Source organism: Cataglyphis hispanica, chromosome 14, assembly GCF_021464435.1.
Source record: "Cataglyphis hispanica isolate Lineage 1 chromosome 14, ULB_Chis1_1.0, whole genome shotgun sequence".
Lineage (NCBI taxonomy): Eukaryota > Metazoa > Arthropoda > Insecta > Hymenoptera > Formicidae > Cataglyphis > Cataglyphis hispanica.
The window spans coordinates 6389687-6413006 of NC_065967.1; the positions used below are offsets into that span (position 1 = coordinate 6389687).

At 28.1% G+C, this 23320-nt stretch overlaps 2 protein-coding genes across 6 annotated transcripts in view; both read right to left on the bottom strand.

The window, feature by feature from the left end:
• Nucleotides 1-75: 75 nt before the first annotated feature.
• LOC126854777 (glycogen phosphorylase) lies at nucleotides 76-13596 on the bottom strand. The gene is made up of 11 exons (XM_050601826.1): nucleotides 13226-13596; nucleotides 9203-9304; nucleotides 6523-6837; nucleotides 5193-5304; nucleotides 4789-5108; nucleotides 4134-4444; nucleotides 3928-4042; nucleotides 3655-3837; nucleotides 2822-3169; nucleotides 2219-2548; nucleotides 76-2100 (listed from the first exon to the last, which is right to left on the bottom strand). Exons 1-11 carry the CDS (start codon nucleotides 13466-13468, stop codon nucleotides 1945-1947), a joined length of 2535 nt encoding a protein of 844 aa, XP_050457783.1. The 5' UTR covers nucleotides 13469-13596; the 3' UTR covers nucleotides 76-1944.
• A 1813-nt stretch (nucleotides 13597-15409) lies between these two features.
• LOC126854510 (reticulon-1-A) overlaps nucleotides 15410-23320 on the bottom strand; it is a 33555-nt gene continuing 25644 nt past the window's right edge. For 4 of the 5 annotated variants that reach the window (XM_050601349.1, XM_050601352.1, XM_050601350.1 and 1 more), the window contains 4 exons: nucleotides 18061-18268; nucleotides 17735-17943; nucleotides 17542-17647; nucleotides 15410-17025 (listed from right to left, as the gene is read on the bottom strand). In XM_050601349.1, the coding sequence (XP_050457306.1) occupies nucleotides 16971-17025; nucleotides 17542-17647; nucleotides 17735-17943; nucleotides 18061-18268 (578 nt within the window). In that variant the 3' untranslated portion in view covers nucleotides 15410-16970. Of the gene's footprint in view, nucleotides 17026-17541; nucleotides 17648-17734; nucleotides 17944-18060; nucleotides 18269-20716; nucleotides 20882-23320 lie in introns of those variants that run through there. The other variant, XM_050601353.1, reaches the window with a different exon arrangement.

Below are 23320 nucleotides of genomic sequence, written 5' to 3' on the forward strand. Positions count from 1 at the left end.
ACTTTATAATGGATTTGTCAAAAGTTAAGAAAATTATTTTTTTTTAGTACTTTCTTTCCAAGATATATTCAAGAATACTTGCCATAAATTTTATTTCAACAAATTACAATGTCCTTTTTTTATAATTTATACAATATATTATTTAAATATTGTAATTATATAATTTCTTGTAGCACTTAAGACAAGCACTGTGCCACGACGTAATTAGTACGCAAATAGTTCATTAATAAAAATGAGTGTATCTGGCATTGGTGTTGATGATAAGATAAATTAGTGACATGACTCACATATGTTTTCTTGATTTTCTGTTATCATCAAACATTTTACTCGTCGAAATTAAGAAAATCTGTTACATTTAAAAAAATACTTATAATATTTGCTTTAAAATGAATAACGCGCTGCCAGAAATATGTCGAACACAATTACGACTAGATAATTCGAAATGGATACGCGCGCGCGAAAGACACATTGCTAAAAGTTTGTTAATATCACGTATTTAAAAAATTTTTTTGCTAGTAAAATCTTTCATTATTTTGTACATTTATTACGTATATGAAAACTGTCATATAACATCAAAATTTTGTCAATTAAATAAATTTTTAAATCACGCATAAGAAACGCCCAGACATGAGAATTGTATTAGATAAGACAAGAGATAGTAATAAAAGAGTAAGATAATTGATGTCTTTTATGACTATCTCTCCTTTTCTTCGTTTCCCCGGATAACAAATGTGTCTAACAGATGTATCTAACGTCTTAAAATATTCTTAATGACATCTTATGTCTTTTAAATGTCTTTAAAACTTAAGGCTTAATATTCTTTGTGGGTTTTTATCTTCTTTTTTCATTCAATGATACTCTGTTCGAACGGTCAAACGGCATATGTTGTATTACTCATTCATTTTATTTTTAACTCAAATTTTGTAAACGTCAATTTATGATAATTTAAACACCTGTTAACTTTACTATATATACAATATATATAAAATATATATTATATATAGTCAGTTTTAAAATATAAGATTGTTGTAATATATGTTTATATATATAAAATACCATATTACGTATAATAATTCTTTTTTCAACTGTACATTCAAAAAAAATATATATATTAACCCTAATCCCTCCAACGTTTTTTCCGTAACTTAATCTCTCTAACCATGCCTTTTCGTGTCCCACGCATTTTTCAGTATGTTCATTGCTTTGAAAAATTCCCCAAAAATTATTATAATATCTTTATAACTTCAACTAAAAATCAATGTAAAGAAAATTTAAAAATTTACTTTTTTTAGAGGTGGGGGATTATCCCATGGCCGTTTCCCGGAACGAACAACCATTAGAAAGGCGTGGAACACGAAAGGGCATGGTTGCAAGGATTAGGGTTAATACAATATTAACATTATATAATATATATTAATATTATCATTATGAAATATTAATAATATTTTAATAAATATTATTAATATAATAAAGACATTAATATTATTAATATATTAATATATAATATATAAAAATATATATAATATATTAATATTATTTTATACATATAATATTAAATAATATTTTGTTATAGAATAAAGTAGAGTATTTTACTATATTGCATAACGATAGCATGTTTCAGCTAATTTCGTCGTCATGAAAAAACGTTAATGATATTTCGTAAAACATTTAGGCAACCGCAAGAATTCATCTTAAAGAATCTTTGTTCTTGTAGAGATAAAGATTTACGGAACATTGTGAGATAATATATCACAATGTATATCCTCGCACGCGACAATCCCTATTACGACCTTGACGGGATCCGGACAGTGCCAGTTATCGCCAGTTAGAGTTCGTTTTGTCATTTATGGCAGGAAGACATGTTAATCGCGAAAGGAAACGGACGTTGTATCGGAGCATCTTATGAAAAAGAAAAACTATTTTATTTTAGTCATGGCGACGCATTTAAATATCACGGGGTTCATGCGGATCCGGAAGTTTCTGCCAGTTCGGCTCGACGCCCCAAATCTCACGGGCGTACTCCGCGATTGTACGATCAGATGAGAATTTCCCAGACGATGCAATGTTATGGATAGCCATCTCCACCCACTTGCTTTCGTCCTGGAACGATCAATAAACAATTTTGCAATAAACAATTAAAATGTCGATTTTTACTATTTTTTTGTAAACAGAAACTCACGCGCAATATAAAATTAATTTTTTAAAATTGGTCAAATACCTGATAGACTTTGCTGACGTGATCTTGCATTTGGATATAGCTCTCGTAATCGGCTAAGGATAAGAATCTGTCCCATTTGAGTAACACATCAGCAATATCTCGAAATTCGTCGGGATTATTTGGGCTGAAAAATCCTCCTTGAATTTGATCGATACACTGCTTCGCTTCAGGCAACTTGTTATAATAATCGTAAGCATTGTAGCCTTTACGTTGTAAGGCTTCCACTTCATCTACCGTCATACCGAAAATAAAGATATTTTCTGAGCCCATTTCCTCTGCCATTTCTACGTTTGCTCCGTCCAAGGTGCCGATGGTCAACGCACCGTTCAACTATAAATATAATGAATGATTCTGTTATTTGAACAATTTAAATTTTGTAATAAAAAAAATTACGCAATTTTGATTAAACATTAAGTATGTGTATGTGTGTATTAAATAAGATAATAGAAAAAAATAACTAAAATATTGCTTGCATAATTTTACATTCGCCGAATGAGTTTGAGGCTCAAGTTTAATTCTCATAAGAAATGGTAGATGTTATAATTTATAAACAAATGCGCACACATTTATTGTTAGCCGCATTTTATTGCCAAAACTACTGACCATAAACTTCATGTTCCCAGTGCCAGACGCTTCGGTGCCAGCGGTCGAAATCTGTTCGCTCAAATCTGCAGCGGGTATGATTTTTTCGGCCAAGGTTACACGATAGTTCTCAAGAAAGATCAATTTAAGCTTGTCGCCGACGATTGGATCGTTGTTGATAACATTGCCGACGCTACAGATAAGCTTAATGATCTTCTTTGCCAAATGATAACCTGGCGCAGCTTTACCTCCTATCATTACGGTTCTTGGGACAAATGGCGCGGATGGATTTTTTTTTATTCGATTGTACAAAGTGATGACGTGCAAACAATTCAACAGTTGTCGCTTATACTCGTGTATGCGCTTTACCTGTCAATGAAATTTTAATTCATTCCTGTGTCATTTCAAAACTGTTTTTTTTTTTTTAATTTATATATGCATACATATCATTCTACAATCCATCCTTTTAATCACACTTCTTTGATCAATGCAAAAATTATATTTTTTGACAAAAATGTCAAGATTGTTATTTTTTTTATCATATCTTTTATATTTTTAATTATTTTGTATTTGTAATATATAAAAAAAATTAATACAAAGTTTAGAACCTTATTTAAATTCTATTAAAACTCAATTAAATTTAACTGAAAAATGTGATAGTTGTCACTTGTTTCTTTTCTAATAGTCTATTTGCCAAAAATGTATAATTTTCAATTTTTAGTTCGTAAAAATAGATGAATGCCTTGACATTTTTATTTAAAAATCAATAACAAATTAACAAAAATATCTACAATTAAAAAGACATTTGATATTATAAATTGTATGACTTGTATGATTGCTGCTCGTATTCTGACCTGGATATCAAAGATAGATGCTGGATTAACCCGAACGCCATACTCTTTCTCTAATATTTGAGCTAATCGTAGTTTGTTTTCCTGCTTGACTTTAACGATGCTACGTTGAAATACTGGATCTTTAGCCCATTCCTTCAATTGCGTCAACTGTTCTAAATGGACTGTCCACTCGCTACCAATTTTCTAGAAATTATAAAATACATCGCACAAATTCACACATATATAAGAGATATGTGTCCAGAAGTCGTGTTATTAAAAAGATTGAGTACTCACTTCTTCAATGATATCAGATAGATTTGGATTGCAAAGTAATAGCCATCTCCTCGGTGTAATGCCGTTCGTCTTGTTTTGAAACTTCTCCGGTGACATTTCGTAAAAATCTCGGAAGCTAATAAAGCAAGAAAAACAGATTAGACATGCTATAAATTTTCTGAGATTTTGAGTGAAGTTTTATAAAGACAATTCAACGCGAAACATACACACTATTTTTGAGAATGTCCGAATGAATACGTGCAACTCCATTTATAGCATGACTACCGACGATTGACAGATGAGCCATATTGACTCTTTTTTCGCCGTCCTCCTCTATTAAAGACATTCGACGAATACGATTCATGTCGCCGGGCCACTTGGCCGCGACGTTTTGAAGATGCAAGTGATTTATTTGATAGATGATTTGCAAGTGTCTTGGGAGTATACTCTCCAACATGCTAGTGGGCCATCGTTCTAATGCTTCAGGTAGGACCGTATGATTTGTGTAAGCGCATGTACGCGTTGTAATGTCCCAAGCCTGAAAGATATTCCAAAAGATGTTTTTTTCGAATATTTTATGTGTATGATAAAATTATACACTCTACTGTCAGATTTATTGATAGTGCTTGTCAAAAATGTTGATTGTTTAAAGAAAAATTATTATTTTGAAGAGATTATTTTTTTAATATTCTCTAAGTACTAGAAAATTTAATAAATTAGAAAATTTAATATTAGAAAATTTAATAAATAAAAATATAATATAAATATTTTTAATATATTTATTTTAAATACTCGTTAGTGTATATCTTTTCTTTCAAATTAATAATATTTTTTATATTTTGAATACGCAAATAACACTGCTATGTGACAGACTGTAAATACCTTATCCCAAGTAAGCTTCTCGACATCAACAAGGATCCTCATCAACTCGGGAATAGCTAGGGAAGGATGCGTGTCGTTGAGTTGAATCGCCACTTTATCAGGGAAACTATTGAAGTCGGTTCTATGATGCTCTCTCGAGCCAAATTTGCTAGATTTATATCTTCGAATAATATCTTGTAGAGTAGCAGCTACCATAAAGTATTCTTGTTTTAATCTGAGCTCTTTGCCCTCGAAGAAATTGTCGTTGGGATAAAGGACTCTGGATATATTTTCTGCCAGATTACGATCGATCACAGCTTGTATGTAGTCACCATCATTAACTGAAAAGACACGAGTCAATAATATAGCATGAGGCAATAATAGTCAAAAAATTATTACTGTATCGTAAATTTATTAATACTTACAGAATTTTAAATTAAATTCTACAGGTGATTTTGCGGACCATAGTCTCAGTGTATTAACAACATTATTTTTATAACCGGGAATTGGACTGTCATAAGGCATAGCAAAAACGACCTGAGAAATATATAAATAAAACATCGTGATAATTAGATAATAAGCAAAATGGTAAAAATTCTTTCATATGATAATTGGAAGGGTATCAAAGGATAATTGGAAGTAATTATACAATCAAAACATAGGAAAAAAATTGTCTAAATAGCATCTCTGGATCGCATCATCGGATTTATAAATTCATCTTCTTAAATCATTTATTTAAATCTTCATCTATTTAAATCATCGCATCTAATAGATTAATTATAATCTATAACGCAACATTATAATGCCTTATCAACTTATTTAACTCATTTGCTATTATCGTGCAATATGTGTATCGTACATAAATTAAAAAAAATACACTTTTAAAGTTATTTTTCTATAAAAGTAAATAGAAAGCAAATAAGATTTATTATATATCAATTCTGCTTATTTGTTGCAATAATGCATACTTTTAAAAAAATATTTAATTTATTGATTAATTCATGCACGAAGGCTAAGAAGGTTATTAGAAATTTTAGTTTTAAAGTATTAGAAATATTAGTTTTCTCAAATCGCACCAATGCTACTTAGATATGATTGATAAGCTTTCAGTTTTTTTTTTACAATATTAGAAAATAATAGTACAAAAAGAAGAATAGAGAGAAGAGAAAAGAGAAAATTACCTCTTAAATCCAAGGTCTTAAAAAATTATGTTTTCCTTAGGCCTATTCAGTGAGAAATAATGGTTTCGTAGCTTGTATTGAAAATGCATAAGAAAGAATAAAATGTATAGATACAGTATGTATAACAATAGGCACATGAATTATATAGAATTTTAAGAGATGAGTCTGAATACATATGTGCCTTTTCTAAAAATGACTAAATAATTTTTTTTTTATATAGCCTAATAATATTTCTAAGGTTAAACTATGTTATACTATTTATTGTGGCATGAATATAATAATCCATGAAAAATATAATTTAATTTCATAAATTTAACAATATCTTTTTTCAATATGCGATTTAAGAAATTCATTGCTAATGGTAACAATTGCAAAGATTTATAATTTTTTTGTACTTAAAAATTAATAAAAATTTAAACAAAAAATTAAGAAGGACAGAAACATTCTCATTTTTTTACAGTAGTATAATCAAAATCATATACTTTAAATTTTAAATATATAATTATCTTTTAAGTGTAATGCCATAACAGATAATTTTTTCCTATGTACGTAAAAGATTAAAATGATTTATTACCTGAGTATTCACCCATTTTTTACCCTCGGCATCGTCAATTACGTAACCGTAAAAATTCACTGGTAACATAAATTCTGGTCGAGCTTTCTCCCAGGGATTGCCATATCGGAGCCAGTCGTCCGGCTCCTCTACCTGCTCGCCATTCTTAATTTTCTGCGCAAATATGCCATATTCGTAACGTATTCCATATCCGTAAGCGGCTAAACCTAACGTGGCCATGCTGTCCAAAAAGCAAGCAGCTAGACGACCTAATCCTCCGTTACCGAGGCCAGCATCTTCTTCGAGCTCTTCTAATTCCTCTATATCCAAACCCATCTATGAAAAATGATCATAATTATACAAAGGGTCTGGTAATCGGAATAAGCTTTTACACAAGAGATATTCATTCTTCAATGATTTAAAATTTACATTTCCTTTTTTCGCATAATATCCATTACAAATTTTCTAATGTTTATTAATTTCTGTGTTCTAAATAATTTTTTTTTGTTTTGTAAAATATTAAGCTTATAAAGAGACACACTCATACTTCCAAGTAAAGTTATTTTGAATCTCTTTCAAATGTATATATACTAAAAAAAAACAGTACCGATTATGTAATGTGATTCTTATAACTTTAATACACACTTATACAAAGAAATACATATGTAGAGTAAGTTCTCATACTGATTCAAGTTTTATTTTATCAGAATATTTTTCTCTATTTTCTACAATTCATCGAAATATTGATATATATATATATATATATATATATATATATATATATATATAATAATAATAATAATAATAATAATAATAATAATAATAATAATAATAATAATAATAATAATAATAATAATAATAATATAATGCATTGGAAAGAAAATGAGAGTGAAAAACTTAATAGACTAATGATAGATTAATTATTTAAAGAAGATATTTACAGTATTAAACATTTGAACCCTGGCTTTTTTCTTGAAACAGAAAGTGTTTTCGTAAGAAATTCTATCATTTATTACTCTATTATCTTATCACATTATTAAAGTATATATTGCACATATATATGCATTATACATTACGTAATCATGCATTACATAATATTCATAATATAAGATAAAATAAAAAAAAATAATAAATAATTAAATTTAGTAGCACAATCTTAGTTTTAGAGTAGAATAAATACAGGGTGTCCTAAACCACCCGTACACCCCTTTTCTTTCAAAAACTAAGCATTTTAGAGAAAAATGTTTTGAACAAAAATTGTATGGTTTTGAGGGGATAAGATGGTGTCATTGGTTTGACCTTGGAAGGCATCGTTAAGGTCAAGTCAAGGACACCTTTAATTTCTTAAATGGAAACCCCCACTTTTTATTGTATATTCTTGTAGTTTATCTCTAGAGCTTTTCAAAACACTAAAGTATTTTTTCATTACGAATTTTTTGAGTTATTTTGTATCTTAATCTGACATATTTTAATATAAAATATCTGGAAAATTATTTAGTTTTCAATAATTGTATCGTAATACTTTTATATACAGAATAATAAGATAAATCAAATGGTATACAAAAAATTATTTTTAAAAAAAGTATGCAATTATTTGCAATATTTTTTTATAACAATTATTTATTTTTTCTTTACACCATTTGATTCATCTTATTATTCTGTACATAAAAGTATTACGATACAATTATCAAACACTAAATAATTTTTGAGATATTTTATATTTTATATTAAAATATGTCAGATTAATATACAAAATAACTAAAAAAATTCTTAATGAAAAAATACTTTATTATAGTGTTTTGAAAGCTCTCGAGATAAGCTACAAGAATATGCAATAAAAAATAGGAGTTTCCATTTAATAAATTAAAGGTGTCTTTGACTTGACCTTAACGATGCCATCCAAGGTCAAACCAATGACATCATCTTATGTTGACATCTTATGTTCCCTTCAAAACCATACAGTTTTTGTTCAAAACGTTTTTCTCTAAAATGCTTAGTTTTTTTAAAAAAAAGGGTATACGAATGGTCTAAGACACCCTGTATACTAAAAAAATAATAATTTTGCACACACAATTTTCATGTTAAATTCTAATAATTAGATCGCGTCCTACAAGCCTCTAAACGATGACTAAAAGACAACTTAAAGATGTTTGTCTTTTAGACATCTTTCAAACGTTTCGGCTTTCCTGTGCTGTCTGGCAATCCATTTCGTAACATTTTTACGTACGTGTTATAACTAAAATAAATTTTTTTTTTAGCTAGAATCTTATAACGCATGTTATTAAATTAACAAGTTTTAAAATCAGCTGGATGTTAAAAGTATTTTTATACATGTTTTCACAAACTTCATAAAATTTTTATAATTTTACTTTACTTAATTATACTTTATTTAATAATCAGAAAAAATTTATACCATTCATCACATCACATCATTTTTAAACAAATGCTAACTGAAGATAATCTTTATTTCTCTTTGATATAAGGAAACCAGAGAGAGAACGCAGAAGAGTGTAATATATATCTCATAAAATGCCTTTTATAATTTATCTAATAATTTGATAAAATAAATAATCCATTTTTATTTTCAATATTTTTCCAGATAAAAGACAGAAATTTAGAGGTTTCTATTATAAGATTTCAATTATAAATTCAATACATTTATATAAATACATGCAATTATGTAAAATACGATATAACTTGCCTGATACATTGCCTCATCGCATGCTCCTTGAATACCTAAATTAATCATTGTATTTTGCAGCGATCTTCCCATATAATATTCCAAGGACAAATAATACACCCTCTGAAAAAAAAAATATTCACAATTATGAATGGAATCTCCTGTATTTGATTTTAATTAACAACATTACGTTGGGCAAGAATCGCGTTCGAATGTTACATTGTAAATTCAAAAATGTTGTGTAATATAAAAATTGGAATTGGAATTTGGATTATTTAGACATTTGGATAGTTTAATTTTTTTTTTTTTTAAATATGAATGAGGATATTAAAATATTATATAAGTTTATAATACATATTACAATATTAAAATTAACAAAAATTATTTTTCTAGGCAACAATGGCTGTGTAAATAAAAATATATTATTAATGTAGATCATCTCCGTCTTAAAATAAAGCAAAATTTACTCAGGATCGATTAACATCTATTATAATTTTATTATAATATATTTGTAGATATAGTGAATACTGATATCTATGTGAAAACCGATTGATTTTCTAGGAGAGAAGATTTTTATACAGAGAATAATCTATTATTAGTACGAGTAGAATACTTTCTTATATTATGTAACATCTCATTTTTATTTCAAATTTAATTTGTAAATTGATACTACTTTTTTCTATTTTCATTTACATACACAATTAGATTTGTAGATTATATTGTAGATCGACAAATTTATTTTTATTTGTTCTATATGTGGTTATCGCAATATATTATAAATTTTAAAAATACATTTGATTAAAAAAATGTATATTAAAGATGCAGATAACATATTTGTTTTAATTTTATAATTGTATTTTATAATTTTATTTATATTAATTATATTAATTTGTTCGGCTATTTTAATTATCTCATATCATTTTTAAAATCTCAATATTTTCCTTTAAAGATAATCGATTACAGATTAATTAAAAAATCTATGAATCATAGGTTCAATGATTTTTGTACATGCTTATCTACAAAATTTCTAACAGTTTAAGAAAAATCATGCTAGAAAATTGGGAATGTGTCCAAATGATGAGGCCAACGAGAAGAATTTGAGATATACTTGTACTAAATTGGCGCAGACTGCAACATTTATAAGAGTAAATTTGAAAGAAATTATAGAGAGAAAAAGAATTTAAATTATCCAATTATATAAGATTATACGGCTATATTTTTCTTAATTCTTGTGTAAGTTTACTTTATTATTGTACTTTAAAAGCGTAAGTTTATTTTAAAAAATTTTAACACATCTCTCTCTTAATAATCTCTCTTAAATAATAAATAATTACATAAAATTTTATTTTACCACATTGGGAAGAGTGTGTGCTTATAAAAATAATTATAATAAATTAATCAAAAATTAATAAACTTATAAGACTCTGCACAAAAAAGAAAATAAAAACACAAAGAAACAGATAAATAAAAGCCAGGGAATTGTGTGGCGCAATTAAATCTTTAAATATTTAGTTTAAAAACTTTTAATCGTATGTTTCGGTGAGAAATTTAATTAAATTTTTCAAATAAATACGAAAAATTATGTGTATGTAAAAAATTCACATGCGACTGTAATTTTGATAAAACTTTGTGAATAATTCGAAGTTGATTTTCTCGTTGCAAAAATGTCGAAAAAAATTGATTAAAAAAAGTATTTTAGTCGTCTATATTTCTCTGAAGCTTAGTTTACAAACAGCTCTTCTTTGTTAATTATTTGCAACTATACCGTAAATGCATTAACAATTTTCTTAAGAAAAGATTACAATTTCAAACTTATTAGAAAATCTATAAAATTAATTAAATTTGTCAGGAAATTATTAAAATTAAAATCACAAATCCCAAAATTATTATTAAAAAAAAATTACATATAAAATTTACATATAAAATTACATATAAAAAATACATATTAGATGTAAGGAGAAACAAAATTATATAAATATATTATTAATAATATCAAAATGATATCTGCATATTTTAATGAGTGCTTGGAAACATAAGAAACTTAGAATATACAGAATGAATCACACAATAATGTCTCTCTTACATATTTTAATAAAAGCAAAAAGTGATGAAAAAAAAATATATTACATTTCAGGTTAAAGTTTTACTTATTACTTACTGTTTCGAAAAGTGCTAATAGATTCTAATTCTAGACGGTATCGATATTATTTATTTATTTTTTTATTATCTACTCTTGATCTCAGCAATTAAATTAAATATATTTTGCATTAATATATTACTTTTACGATTTCAATAAAATAATTCTTAAAGTGAGTTAATTTAAGATCATGAATACACATACTAAACTTGCTCCATTTCTAATTAGGCAAAAATAAATTCTTATTATAAGTGTTTTTACATTATACGTCTTATATCACGGACCACATATTTTAATGTGTGAATGTGCACATTCGTGCATATCACACACACACACACACACACACACACACACACACACACACATATACATTTTACAGGCTTTTTGTAAAATTATTTTTTTATAAAGTGTCGAATTTTTAAAATCAGAGAAATTGAAAATGAATAAGAGATTGGCATTTAGAAAAAGCCTAGTATTTTTTTATAAAAAGATTGAAAAAATCTCAGCAACTCTTTATTACATATATACACATATGTATAATAAATATAATATTAAATAATTATAAATAATGTTTAAAAAATTTAAATCATAATAAGTTGGAAAAAAACAAAATATAATGTAAATGTAATTAATTATAAAAGATTTAATTATGTGTTTGTATGTATGTATGTTATGTATAAGTTAAATATATTACGTGTGTGTATGGATGAATAGTTAAACACTCAAGCAAGTTTTCCCTTTCTTCGAGCAGGGTCACATATATACATAATAATGTTACGCATGATCTTTGTATATGTATAATCCCGTTTATATATAAGATATACATATCCAAAAAATTTTTGTAAGAATTCAGATAAAAGCCGGTTTTGTTATCTCGTATAATAAAGAATTTCATTAATGTATAAGTTATTAAAAATTGTCTTTATCTTAATTCTAATAAAAATGCTCGAGATACATAGAAGCGAGAACGAAGATCATGACGTAATGCTATTATTGATAAATCACATAATTGCATTAGCCATTGTATAATTTTTAGCTATTTATGTTCGTTGTTTTAATGAATTATAATCGATTTAATAACTTCCTGTGTATATTGCGAAATATTTTCAAGATGTGTAAAATATTAGATCATAACGAATTTTTATATTCTATTTTTATATTATTATATCGAGAATAACAAATTATCAAGAATAACAAGCTTATTCAAAAGCATATTTTCCTTGAGCTCACAGAATCTTTAATTTTAAATAAATTTTGCTTCAACAAAATATATATTGAAATTCACAACTTTGAAATTTCGCGGGCAATCAATATACAGGATGATTCTAAAGATTACTAACAAACTTCAGGAGCATATAGAGCGGTCGGAATATAGCAACTTTCGACTAGGAACCCATGTTCTCTTAATCCTAAGTCAAGTACATGTCTTTGAATGTAAGAAACTACATTGTGTACAACATATCAATGAAAGAAATAATCTTAATTTGTACAAAAATTTATCAATAACCTTCAGTACTATTCTGTAAGTATTGAATTAGATAATTATGTACTTTCTTTCTTTGTTAACTGATAATATAATAAACAAAAACTGTTGAACATGTGCTTAACTTTCTTTCAGACATTTTCAGATATTATTTATTGTTGAGCAAAAATAGAAAAAAATAATAACATTTTTTGTGTTATTAAATTAATTTAACATAATTCAATTTTTAATATGTTATAAATTTGGAAGATCAATTTTTATACGTGTATGTGTGTGCGTGTGTGTGCGGCGATCATCGTGTATGGATAAACATAAAGATGATAAATATAGAAAATCTATCGCTACACCTCTCGATGAAATTCGAATTCATCGGAATCTCGTACCGGTTTCGATTTAACAATACATGGAAAAAAAAAACGATTACCTTGGGATCTTTCTCGTAATAATGTTGCTGGGTGCGAATCCATCGCGAAACGAGATTGTCCTTGACACTGTGGGCTAAAGCGAAGAAGTAATCGCGGGTCGTGGCGACGTTACGATCCTTCACCAGGGTGTAGTGAAGGTGCCTGTTGAAGGTCTTTTTAAAATTCCCAACATTCTCGACGTCAACGATCCCGCGCACCGAAATCTGCTTCCTCTTCTCGTGATCGCTGTTCGGCATTGACATGATGATTTATTTTAACAAGCAGCAGCTTGATTTATTCGCGAGACAACAAAGTTGCGTCGATGACACGCACTTGACTGACGGACCGATGATGCGTCTACGGCCCTCCAAAGGCGAATGATACGCGGCTGCCAGTTCAGAAGGCAGTGGTCACCTTGCCTCAAGGTGACGCATGCGTACGAATGCGTGAGCGTGTACGTATTTGCGGTGACAAAAGTGGAAAATATGATTTTACCTTAGCTAGATTTTACTCTGACTTGAACAATGACTGACATACAAATGAAACGGCGTCTTTAAAATCTTCATCTAGCTGAAAAATTGAGATTGTAATCAAAAGTCTTTGAAGATACTGATAATGATAATATCGCGCATTGCTCCGAAACGTCAAATGAACCGCACTGTAAACATTCCGGAGCATTCGTAGCGCCCAGAGAAGTATCTAGCTGAAGTATATACTTTTATTAAAAATTCCAATAAATTCTGAATGATATTGATTATTTTTCTATTATATACTTGATTTCATACCAATTAATAAAATTCATCCATAAAATTTTAATAATAATAATTATATAGTTTAAAAATTTTTTTCTTGTTAAAAAAAATATGCTGGTTAACATTTTTGGGTTAAACTTGTGTGACTTTATTTTATTTTTTTTTATAAATCGATTATTTATAATAATATTGTACAATGTAGTTAAACGATTTCTCCGTTTTCTGCACAAAAATATGAATTTATAAACAAGATAATGTCTAAAAAATCTTTTAAAAAAAGATTATTGTGTGTACACAAATAATTAATAAATAAAAATTTTTTTTAGAAGAAAACATTAATAGAATAAACGTATATTCTTTGCACTTTGATGTTATAAGAGAAATAGAGCGATATTTTAATAGAATACTATTTCCAAGCATTATTTACACATTCAAGTGTTAATTTAATATATTGCTGTTGTGTTAATTGAACTCAAATGTTAGATTATTAGAACAACTGAAAAATATAAAAATAACACAATGTGCATATTAATTTTACACAATATAGATACGTTCTAGATTATTAATGACAGGATTTATCTGCTATAATTTACAGAAAAAATGTAAATTTTATTTTCTAATAGAAGTGAGAGTGACTATATACCGCCAATATTTTTTTTCTAAATTAATTTTATCATTAAAAATATGTTGATTTTTCACAAAATTTATTTCAAATTACTATGACGTTTGCATCCATTTTTGGTGTTAAATATTAACATAATTATGTAAATATTAACATAGTATTCGTGTCACGATTTAACGTATCCATATTATATTAAATTAAAAAAATTATGTGAAGCGTTTGGGACATGCCATAAATGTTAAATTTAAGTCAAATTTTCCAATTGTGTATATTACTTCATTTTGATAAAATAATATGCATTGGTCAAAATTCTTGAATATATATTGAATTTAATCCCATCCCTAATTTCTGCTCCATACATTAAGTATTTCTTTTCCAATAGCTGCTTGGATGCGTTGGTTCTTCTTATAGCTCTGCTAGCGTTGTTAATTCTTCACATCATATTTAAACATAAATTATATATTTTCTAAATTATTTAATATTTTCCAATTAAAATTGCGAATAATGCTGATTGCTTAAATTTTCACTAATATAACAATTAATTAGGTCATCAAAAAATTTTAAGAAAGAAAGAAAAGAGAAAGAAAACTTTAAACATGAGTTGGGAGAGAACTCAACTAACAACCTTTTCAAATAAGTTTCAAATAAACAACTATAAAATTACTCTCGTTTCTTTCATACATTCATAGAAAATCTACACTGCATATAAAATAATATCACTTAATACGTATAAAACACTTTAAAAATAGATTATCAAAAGTCACTGGAAGAAAAATATCTTAAGGAAGCGCATAAAATATGAAATAATTGTGAAAAGCAAAAAAAAACAATTTTTTTATCTTATTTAATATCATTTATTTATAAATTAATCGTGCAGATGCAGATGCAATAATGAAAACGACAAGAAGCAATACGCGTATTACAATTCACATTCTTAACATTTTGCCATCGGTCCCGATAAAAACACATGTTTTCTCGATAACTATAGATAGATATTATGATATAATATAAAGTTGCATCTTCATCGTTCACCGTACAATGTGTTCCGTATCTCATTATTCATTTAGGATCATTCGATTTGATGACTATCCTTCTCTTTCACATATACATATATATATACACGCGTGTTTGTACACATATGCACAGATGCGCATGTGAGTAGAAGCGATACGTTATACACGCACGTGTGTACATAACGGTGTAATTACAATTAATGATGCAGTAGCAATAATATTATGCAAACGTCAACGTCATTGAGAGACAGATACAATATATACGTTTCTGCATAATTTAACTCGTCATTTAACTCCTGTTCGATTTTCTCAAACGCAACAATAACTTAAAACATCGAGAAGATGGGGAGATCGCTGCAAATCGGACAATTACTTTAAAATCCATCGCCGAGGGATAAACGATTCCGTTTATACGAACGTATCCCGTTCAATTAATCACCATTCACTCCTCCTCTGTCCGTTTTAAAGTATCACGATCCTCCGACACCTCTGGTTTCTCACTATATATATATTTCGTCACGTCACGGGTTCGAATGATTACTTTAGTGACATCCGGTTTGCGAAGAATGATCCAAGCTAATCGAATACGATGCTCCAAAGACGGGACTATAATAAATCACGTGGAGTCTTATTACTCAGTCTCTCTTACGCATTCATAAACGCATTCGTTCTCTCGCTCGCTCTTGTACAACTTCTCATTTTTGCGAAGAGAAACAAAGGACATCATTAGATAGGTAAAAACACGAAGTTTATGATAATCATTAAAACATATTTGACGAAGAATACGACAAAAAAGGGTGGAAGGGAGAGGAGAAGGGCTGATCCAAAATAGCCCTACGTACATTGCACTGTTACAACTAGCTAAAAATATGCCATTATTTTTTACCGCAAGAATGAACGATTAATTAATTACTAAGTGTTGCTTATTTATTTCTCTCTCTTTCTCTCTCTCTCTTTCTCTCACGCAAACACACGCATACATTCGCTCTTTCTTTCGCGTTGTTTAGTTCCTCGATGAGGATTGCTCTCGTGATCAGAATGTCGGTGCGCGCGCGCGACCATTTGGCTTTGCCGATCGTGTTGTGCCTTGGAAAAGTATAATTATATTTATTTCCTCCGAAATTATACGACGGCGAAGCTCGCGACGATAATTGTCGCACGTGTTAATTATTAATTATCCCCTCACCAGCGCGACTACTGGGCCCGTTACATGATGTGTGAGACTTCTCGCGATCGTAAATTGTCCTGCTCGCACGCGCTCTCAAACTTCTTCTCTCACTCTTTTTTTTTAACGTTTCTTTCTTTCGTTTCTAATTTAATCCTTTCTATCTCTGTTGTCCCGGCTGTCCGCTGGACGATCATCGCGCACGATTCTTCTTTATTCTTCCTTCAACGGCTCGGCCTTCTTACCGAGAGGGATAGCCGCCTTCACTCTGAAACAACCAAGTAATCAATTTTTTGACTGAAAAACTTTATCACGAAAAATACAATAAGCATGTAAAAAATCCAACGCATTTATTATCTCGTAATCTAACAATTCATAATACATTCTTTGTGGGATTTACATTTATCAATATCTGGCGAGTTTAATTTATGCAATATGCGAAGAAAATTATTACATTTATATTAAATGTTACATTTTCATTAAATAATATGTTTTCATTGGAATCAATTTCGTTTATTATCGCAAGATCTGAACTTAGTGAAATAATACCGGTCTTATACAGATACAATCTCTATGTCAAAAACGTGCAAGTTCTCGCATCTCTTTGAGATGGAATTAGAAAGAGATTATATTAAACAAATATAGATTCAGGTAAATAAAAAATTGTAGCAACGTGACGCATACTTGCAACTTCTATATAATAAATAAGGAATGAGAAAAAACTTATCATATCATTTGTTTCTCAAAAAAGTTCTCTCAAAAACAAGGGGCCCTTCATACTCACTTAGCGGTAATTTCGGCGATCTTCGCCTGAACTAAAGCCAGATTCTGATCGATCTGCTCCTGATTCGTTTCGTAAACCTTAGGCAGCGTGAAAAGAGCGACCACTCCTGAAATAATGAATTCGTTGAATCGACTGTTCCATTTTACAATATTCGAAGGAAGCGTAGAAAGAGAACGCAAAAAAAAAAAAATACCGATTATGATGAGAGTCATGCCATTGAACCAAGAACCAACGTAGGTGAGACACCACAGTAAGACGCCAAATTTGAGAGAATCGACGAAGTCTTCAACGAGGAACAGTCTGCGCAATTCGCTAAGGGCAGCGTTAGCATGTGCGACTGCGACATCCGCGACTTCGTGCACCTTCTCAGCTGGTAATACCAGGTCCAGATCAAGGATATCTCTGCAAAATTATAGTTTGATTGATAAATGAAATTATCATGAAGGAAAAAAACTGAAAAATATTATTTACCTACTTACTTGAAGGAAAAAAACTGAAAAATATTATTTATCTACTTACTTGAATGGATGACCGTCCGAAGTCTTCTGGACTGCCTGAAGAACGGTTTTGTAGATGCGGAAAATGACGGTTCCGCTAAGGACGAGAAGTGACAGATAAGCGAGCACACTTATCAGACTGAAATAGGCCAATGATAGGAGCACACCTAGTATCGTGCCGAATACAATCCCTGATTTTTTGGGATCGCGCCAATATATCAGAGCCGCCACTGCAAGCAGAAACAAACAGTCCAGTTAAGAAAAAAGTAGAAAATCTTAAATTCTTAATTCGCTGATTCGTAAATATATCTAATCATTTTCTATAATAATGTATAGCTGCTAAAAATATAAGTAGAAAAAACAAATTTTTCTTTCATAAAGAACGCTTTTTTAATAAAAAAAAAACAAGCCTCGTTTTTTTTCAAAATTTTGGTTTTCTTCCGATATTTATTAACTTTATATTTTGATTACTTCAAATTGATTTTTCATTATTTTTAACTCTTTAGATGATATAACATTTGAATTAATTATTATTTTAAATGTAGCTTGTGCATTCCAATTGATTCCTATATAGTTATGTAATTACTATTTTTAATTAGATAAATTTAATTAGATAAATTCTCTCTAAAAACAAATCAAAATTGAACTTAAATAAATTATTAATAAATTATTTATTGTAGATATAAAACAATAGTTTGTAACTCTTAAGAATGTACTTTAGTTAATATTTTAAATAATACTTTAATCATAAATCGCCGCAAAAGTTTCATTAATCCATTAAAATTATTCTCGAAAAAAATTTTAAATATTTTAAGAATTATATAAAAAATTTTAATTTTTTATATTATGTTAAGAAAATAAAAAAAGTAAAATAGTCATTTGTGTTATTAAAACCTTCAATTAACTTTAAATAAATTTTTGAAAGAAGTATAATGTAATATTCAACATACGGATTTTTTTATCTCGAAACCCATTCACACATATTCTTTAAAAAATATTAATAATTCTTAATTTAAAACAAATTAATATATACGAAATCTTTCAGATAATTTGATTGATTATTAGTCCTACAAAATGCTCACTTCGTGTTTTGAATGTTTTATACATCTGTGTTAATATGTATATAAAATAATATTTACATAAATAGATAATGTTTTATCTATTAAGTAATTCGTATGGATTAATTAATAATCAATTTCTTATTCACAATCAACTTTCACAAGGCATCCAACATATAATATTTATGAGCTTCTTGTGTCGATGAACTTGGCAATAATGTTACATTGGACTTTCTAATGCAATCGGATAACTTGTTTTCTTGCAAAATTTTCGCGAAAGTACAAAATTCCGATTGCGACATGCGTTACCAAAAAGACACATTGCGCAAAAATATAATCGATATGTAAATGTCTTAAAAAATGTGCGATATGATGCGATATTTTTTTGCGGTTTAACTGAAGCATCAAGTACTGTGCATCCAGATAAGGACAAGATAACACTTGATAAGAAACATACATAATTTAAATAGTGAAAATTAATGATTAATTTCTTGACTTAAACCTTTGACTTAACATCTCTTTTTTAATATTTTAATATGTTAATATGTGTTTGTATATACATGTATGTGACACTTTTAATATAAATTATTACAGATTAGTAAAAAAAGGATGAAAATGTTATATATTATCAACATATATAAAAAAAAATCAAATAGTTTAATTTAAGAAAAGATTTACTTTAAAATCAAGATAACGTTAAAATCTCTTTAAAAAATCGAATCAGAAAAATAATGAGAGCAATATATATTTTCCTTGGAACTATATAGTTTTGTTATAAAATATTTTTTTTACAACACACATAATTTAAAAATTATTCAAGACAAAACTGTTAAGTCTTACTTCATAAAACAAATATTTTTTTTTGTTATATAATATTTATAACTTATTATATATTTTCTATATCTTATCCTTTCAAAATAGAATTAATAACACATTAATCAAAAAATAAATTGACAATTGATAATGTCATAATATTACTGTATATATATTATATGTTACGTAGCATATAAAAATAAATTACAATTAGAAATCAATCAGTGTTGAAAGTTCTTATTAAAATGAGTATTTATTATTGTATATAAAATATCTGCAAATTTTTATTCATTTCTGCACATATACAAAAACAGTTGAAATTTATTAAATATAAAATGTATTAAATATGACTTTAAAACATACTAAAAATTTTAACTATATATACAAGAAAATAATCTTGAAAAAATAATTAAATTTAAATAAAAATAATTTAAATTTTAAATTTTTTAATGAAAAATTTATATATAATATAACATTACACAAAATTACATTTAAAAAACAATAATAAATTTCATATAGAATTTGCTGGATCGATATAATCTTTCTTATTATAAAATTTACTTGTTAACGTGATGTTTCCTGTCAAATAACATTATATTTTTGAATTTAATTATATAAGCAATGATTACTGAAACGCTCAATTTCTCGTGAGAATATAACGTTAAGTATCGAGTCGCACAAAGCACAAGAGTTTTTATTGAATAATAATGGTATGTAAAGGAATCGACCCCACGTGTTGTATTCTCAACCATATGTTCTCAGATCGCCAGCATGCCAAACCAGTTCTCGTAGAAACGCGAGACTTACCGGGACCCCGTTCTGGAAGAACTTCCTCCCGATGCCTTCTCTGAATGTTCCTTCGTACCATAATTATAATTTGTCACAAGGATTCTTTAAAGGGACCTCCCGAGAGAATATTTCCACGACGACAGTCACATGCACAACTGTTCCAAGCAACGATTCAGGATTTGGCTGCGCGAGAGGAGAGGGACTCATTGATAGCGACAGAGAAAAAGGGGACGAGAAGGAACGGGAGAAAAAGAGAGGGGGAGGGGATAGATGGAACGTGGAGCAGTAGCGTAACTAAAGATGCTTTTACACGAAATTCATGCAGAATTGTAGAAATGCAATTAAACATTGAAATGCTCCTGAAGAGAACAGACACGCACAATTATTCTTTTTTTTTTCAATAAAAAAAGATATCTGGCTATATATGTAGAATGGCGTGTTATTCATGTTTTGCCTATTCTATTTTTTATTTATCAATAATATCTATTGTCAATACGCAAGTATTGTGTTTTTGTAATATATTTGTGTATTGTATCTTGTATTAATAACAATATTAAATTTTTTTTTAATTTTTATTTAAATTTAAAATTTTTTTGCAACAAATATTTGCAACACATTTTATAACAATTTTACACATTTTTAAAAATACTAAATCTAATAAAATTTTTTCTAATATATACGTGCATCACGGAAAAGAATGCTAGATTATTTGTACGCAACAAAATACGAAAGAGCAAAGAAGCTATCAGGAAAGAGCAAAGAAGCTACCAATCAAATTGATTGCAGGATAATCGGATCAAAGCGCGATTGCAATGCATCGAACGGGCGGAAGTAACAAAATGATACGCTGCCGCACTGCGGATCTTCGAAGAACAGGTGCCGAGTGATTGTCTCATAAGGTCGATTGTGCAAATGTCGAGGTACTTACCTTGATTATTTGAAAGCAACGGTTATCAATACAATTTTGTCAAGTCCGCATTTTAATATCAAATGCAATAATCTTTACGTTGGAAAGTTTGTGTTTTCTTGTTAAAAACATGTCAGTTAAAAGTTTTGTGTTAAATATTATTAACACATTATTATTATTATTCATGTGTTAATTTAATATATTGTTGTTGTGTTAGTTGAATACAAATGTTAAATTATTAAAACAACTGAAAAAAGAAGTAAAAATAATATGTGCACATATTTTTAATTTTACACAATAGATATGTTCTATATTATTAGTGATAGAATTTATCTGTTAAAATTTAATATACAAAAAATATACAAAAAAATGTTAAAATACTGAAAAATATTGATTTTATTCTACAATAAGAGTTAGAGTGACTATAGACCATCGATAACCATTTTCCAACTTAATTTCATTATTTTTGTGTAAAATATAATTTTGCACAAAATTTATTTCAAATTACTATGAAGTTTCCATTCACTTTGTGTTGAAATAATAATATAGTATTAGTATTATCATTTAATTTATCCATATTATGTTAAAACACAAAATTTAGATGTTAAATTAACACAAAAATTTGGAACACACGATATGTGTTGAATTTAAGCCAAATTTTCCAACAATATAATATATATATATATATATATATATATATATATATATATATATATATTAATAAAATTATTGATAAAAATATATAATTAATAAAATTAATAAAATTATTAATAAAAATATATATATTATTAAAATTATTGTATATATATATATATATATATATATATATATATATATATATTAATAAAATTATTGTGACGTTTGACACAAGGTCCTTTTTCGTGTACGTGCAGCACTGAAATAGAACTTATCAAATCTTTATATCAATTTCAATTATTATAATTTCTCGATTAGAATACAGCGATAGTTTAAAGCGATTTTTATAGCTAGAACATAGCTCTATCTATACAACTAGGCGCGACCATGATAAGAAGTAAAACGCACTCACTCTATATTCTCGTGACCGTCGTACTCGTTTATGGTGCAAAATTATGCATTACAGCCGACGCGACGTCATATATGGCACCGTTTTATCGATTCGTACGTGCAAGTGGTTTCCCCTCGGATTTATCTGTACTATGCGTCATCCAACGGAAAGAAAAAGACAGGACTAAGAGCTTCTATTTTAACGGCTACGTCATTCGCTGTTCTCGTAAATGAAATCGAACCAATAATAATCAATTATTTAAAAAATTGTAATTTTAACACGTAAATTTAGTTAAAAATATAAAAACATATTAAAATTACATTGATTTGAAATGAATTTAAAAAAAAAGTTATTGATTCGTTTTACTGCAGTCATATAAGATTACAAAGACTGAAACAAATATTATTTATGCTATAATATATATATATATATATACAGGGTGTCCGGTAATTTTTAACACACCCGAATTAGAAAGAAATTGAAGATTGGGTCAAACTGGAAAGAAAAAAATCCTGTATCATTTTTCTCTATAACGCTTAGTAAAGGAGTTATTATTGAGTAAAATCCGGCCAATCAGTGAGCCACGCGCCTTTGTAGTGCGCCGCCGCGCGGCTTACCGATGTGCGCCAGACTTCACTCAATAATAACTTTTTTTATTATAAGCGTATAGAAAAACGTGCAGGACTTT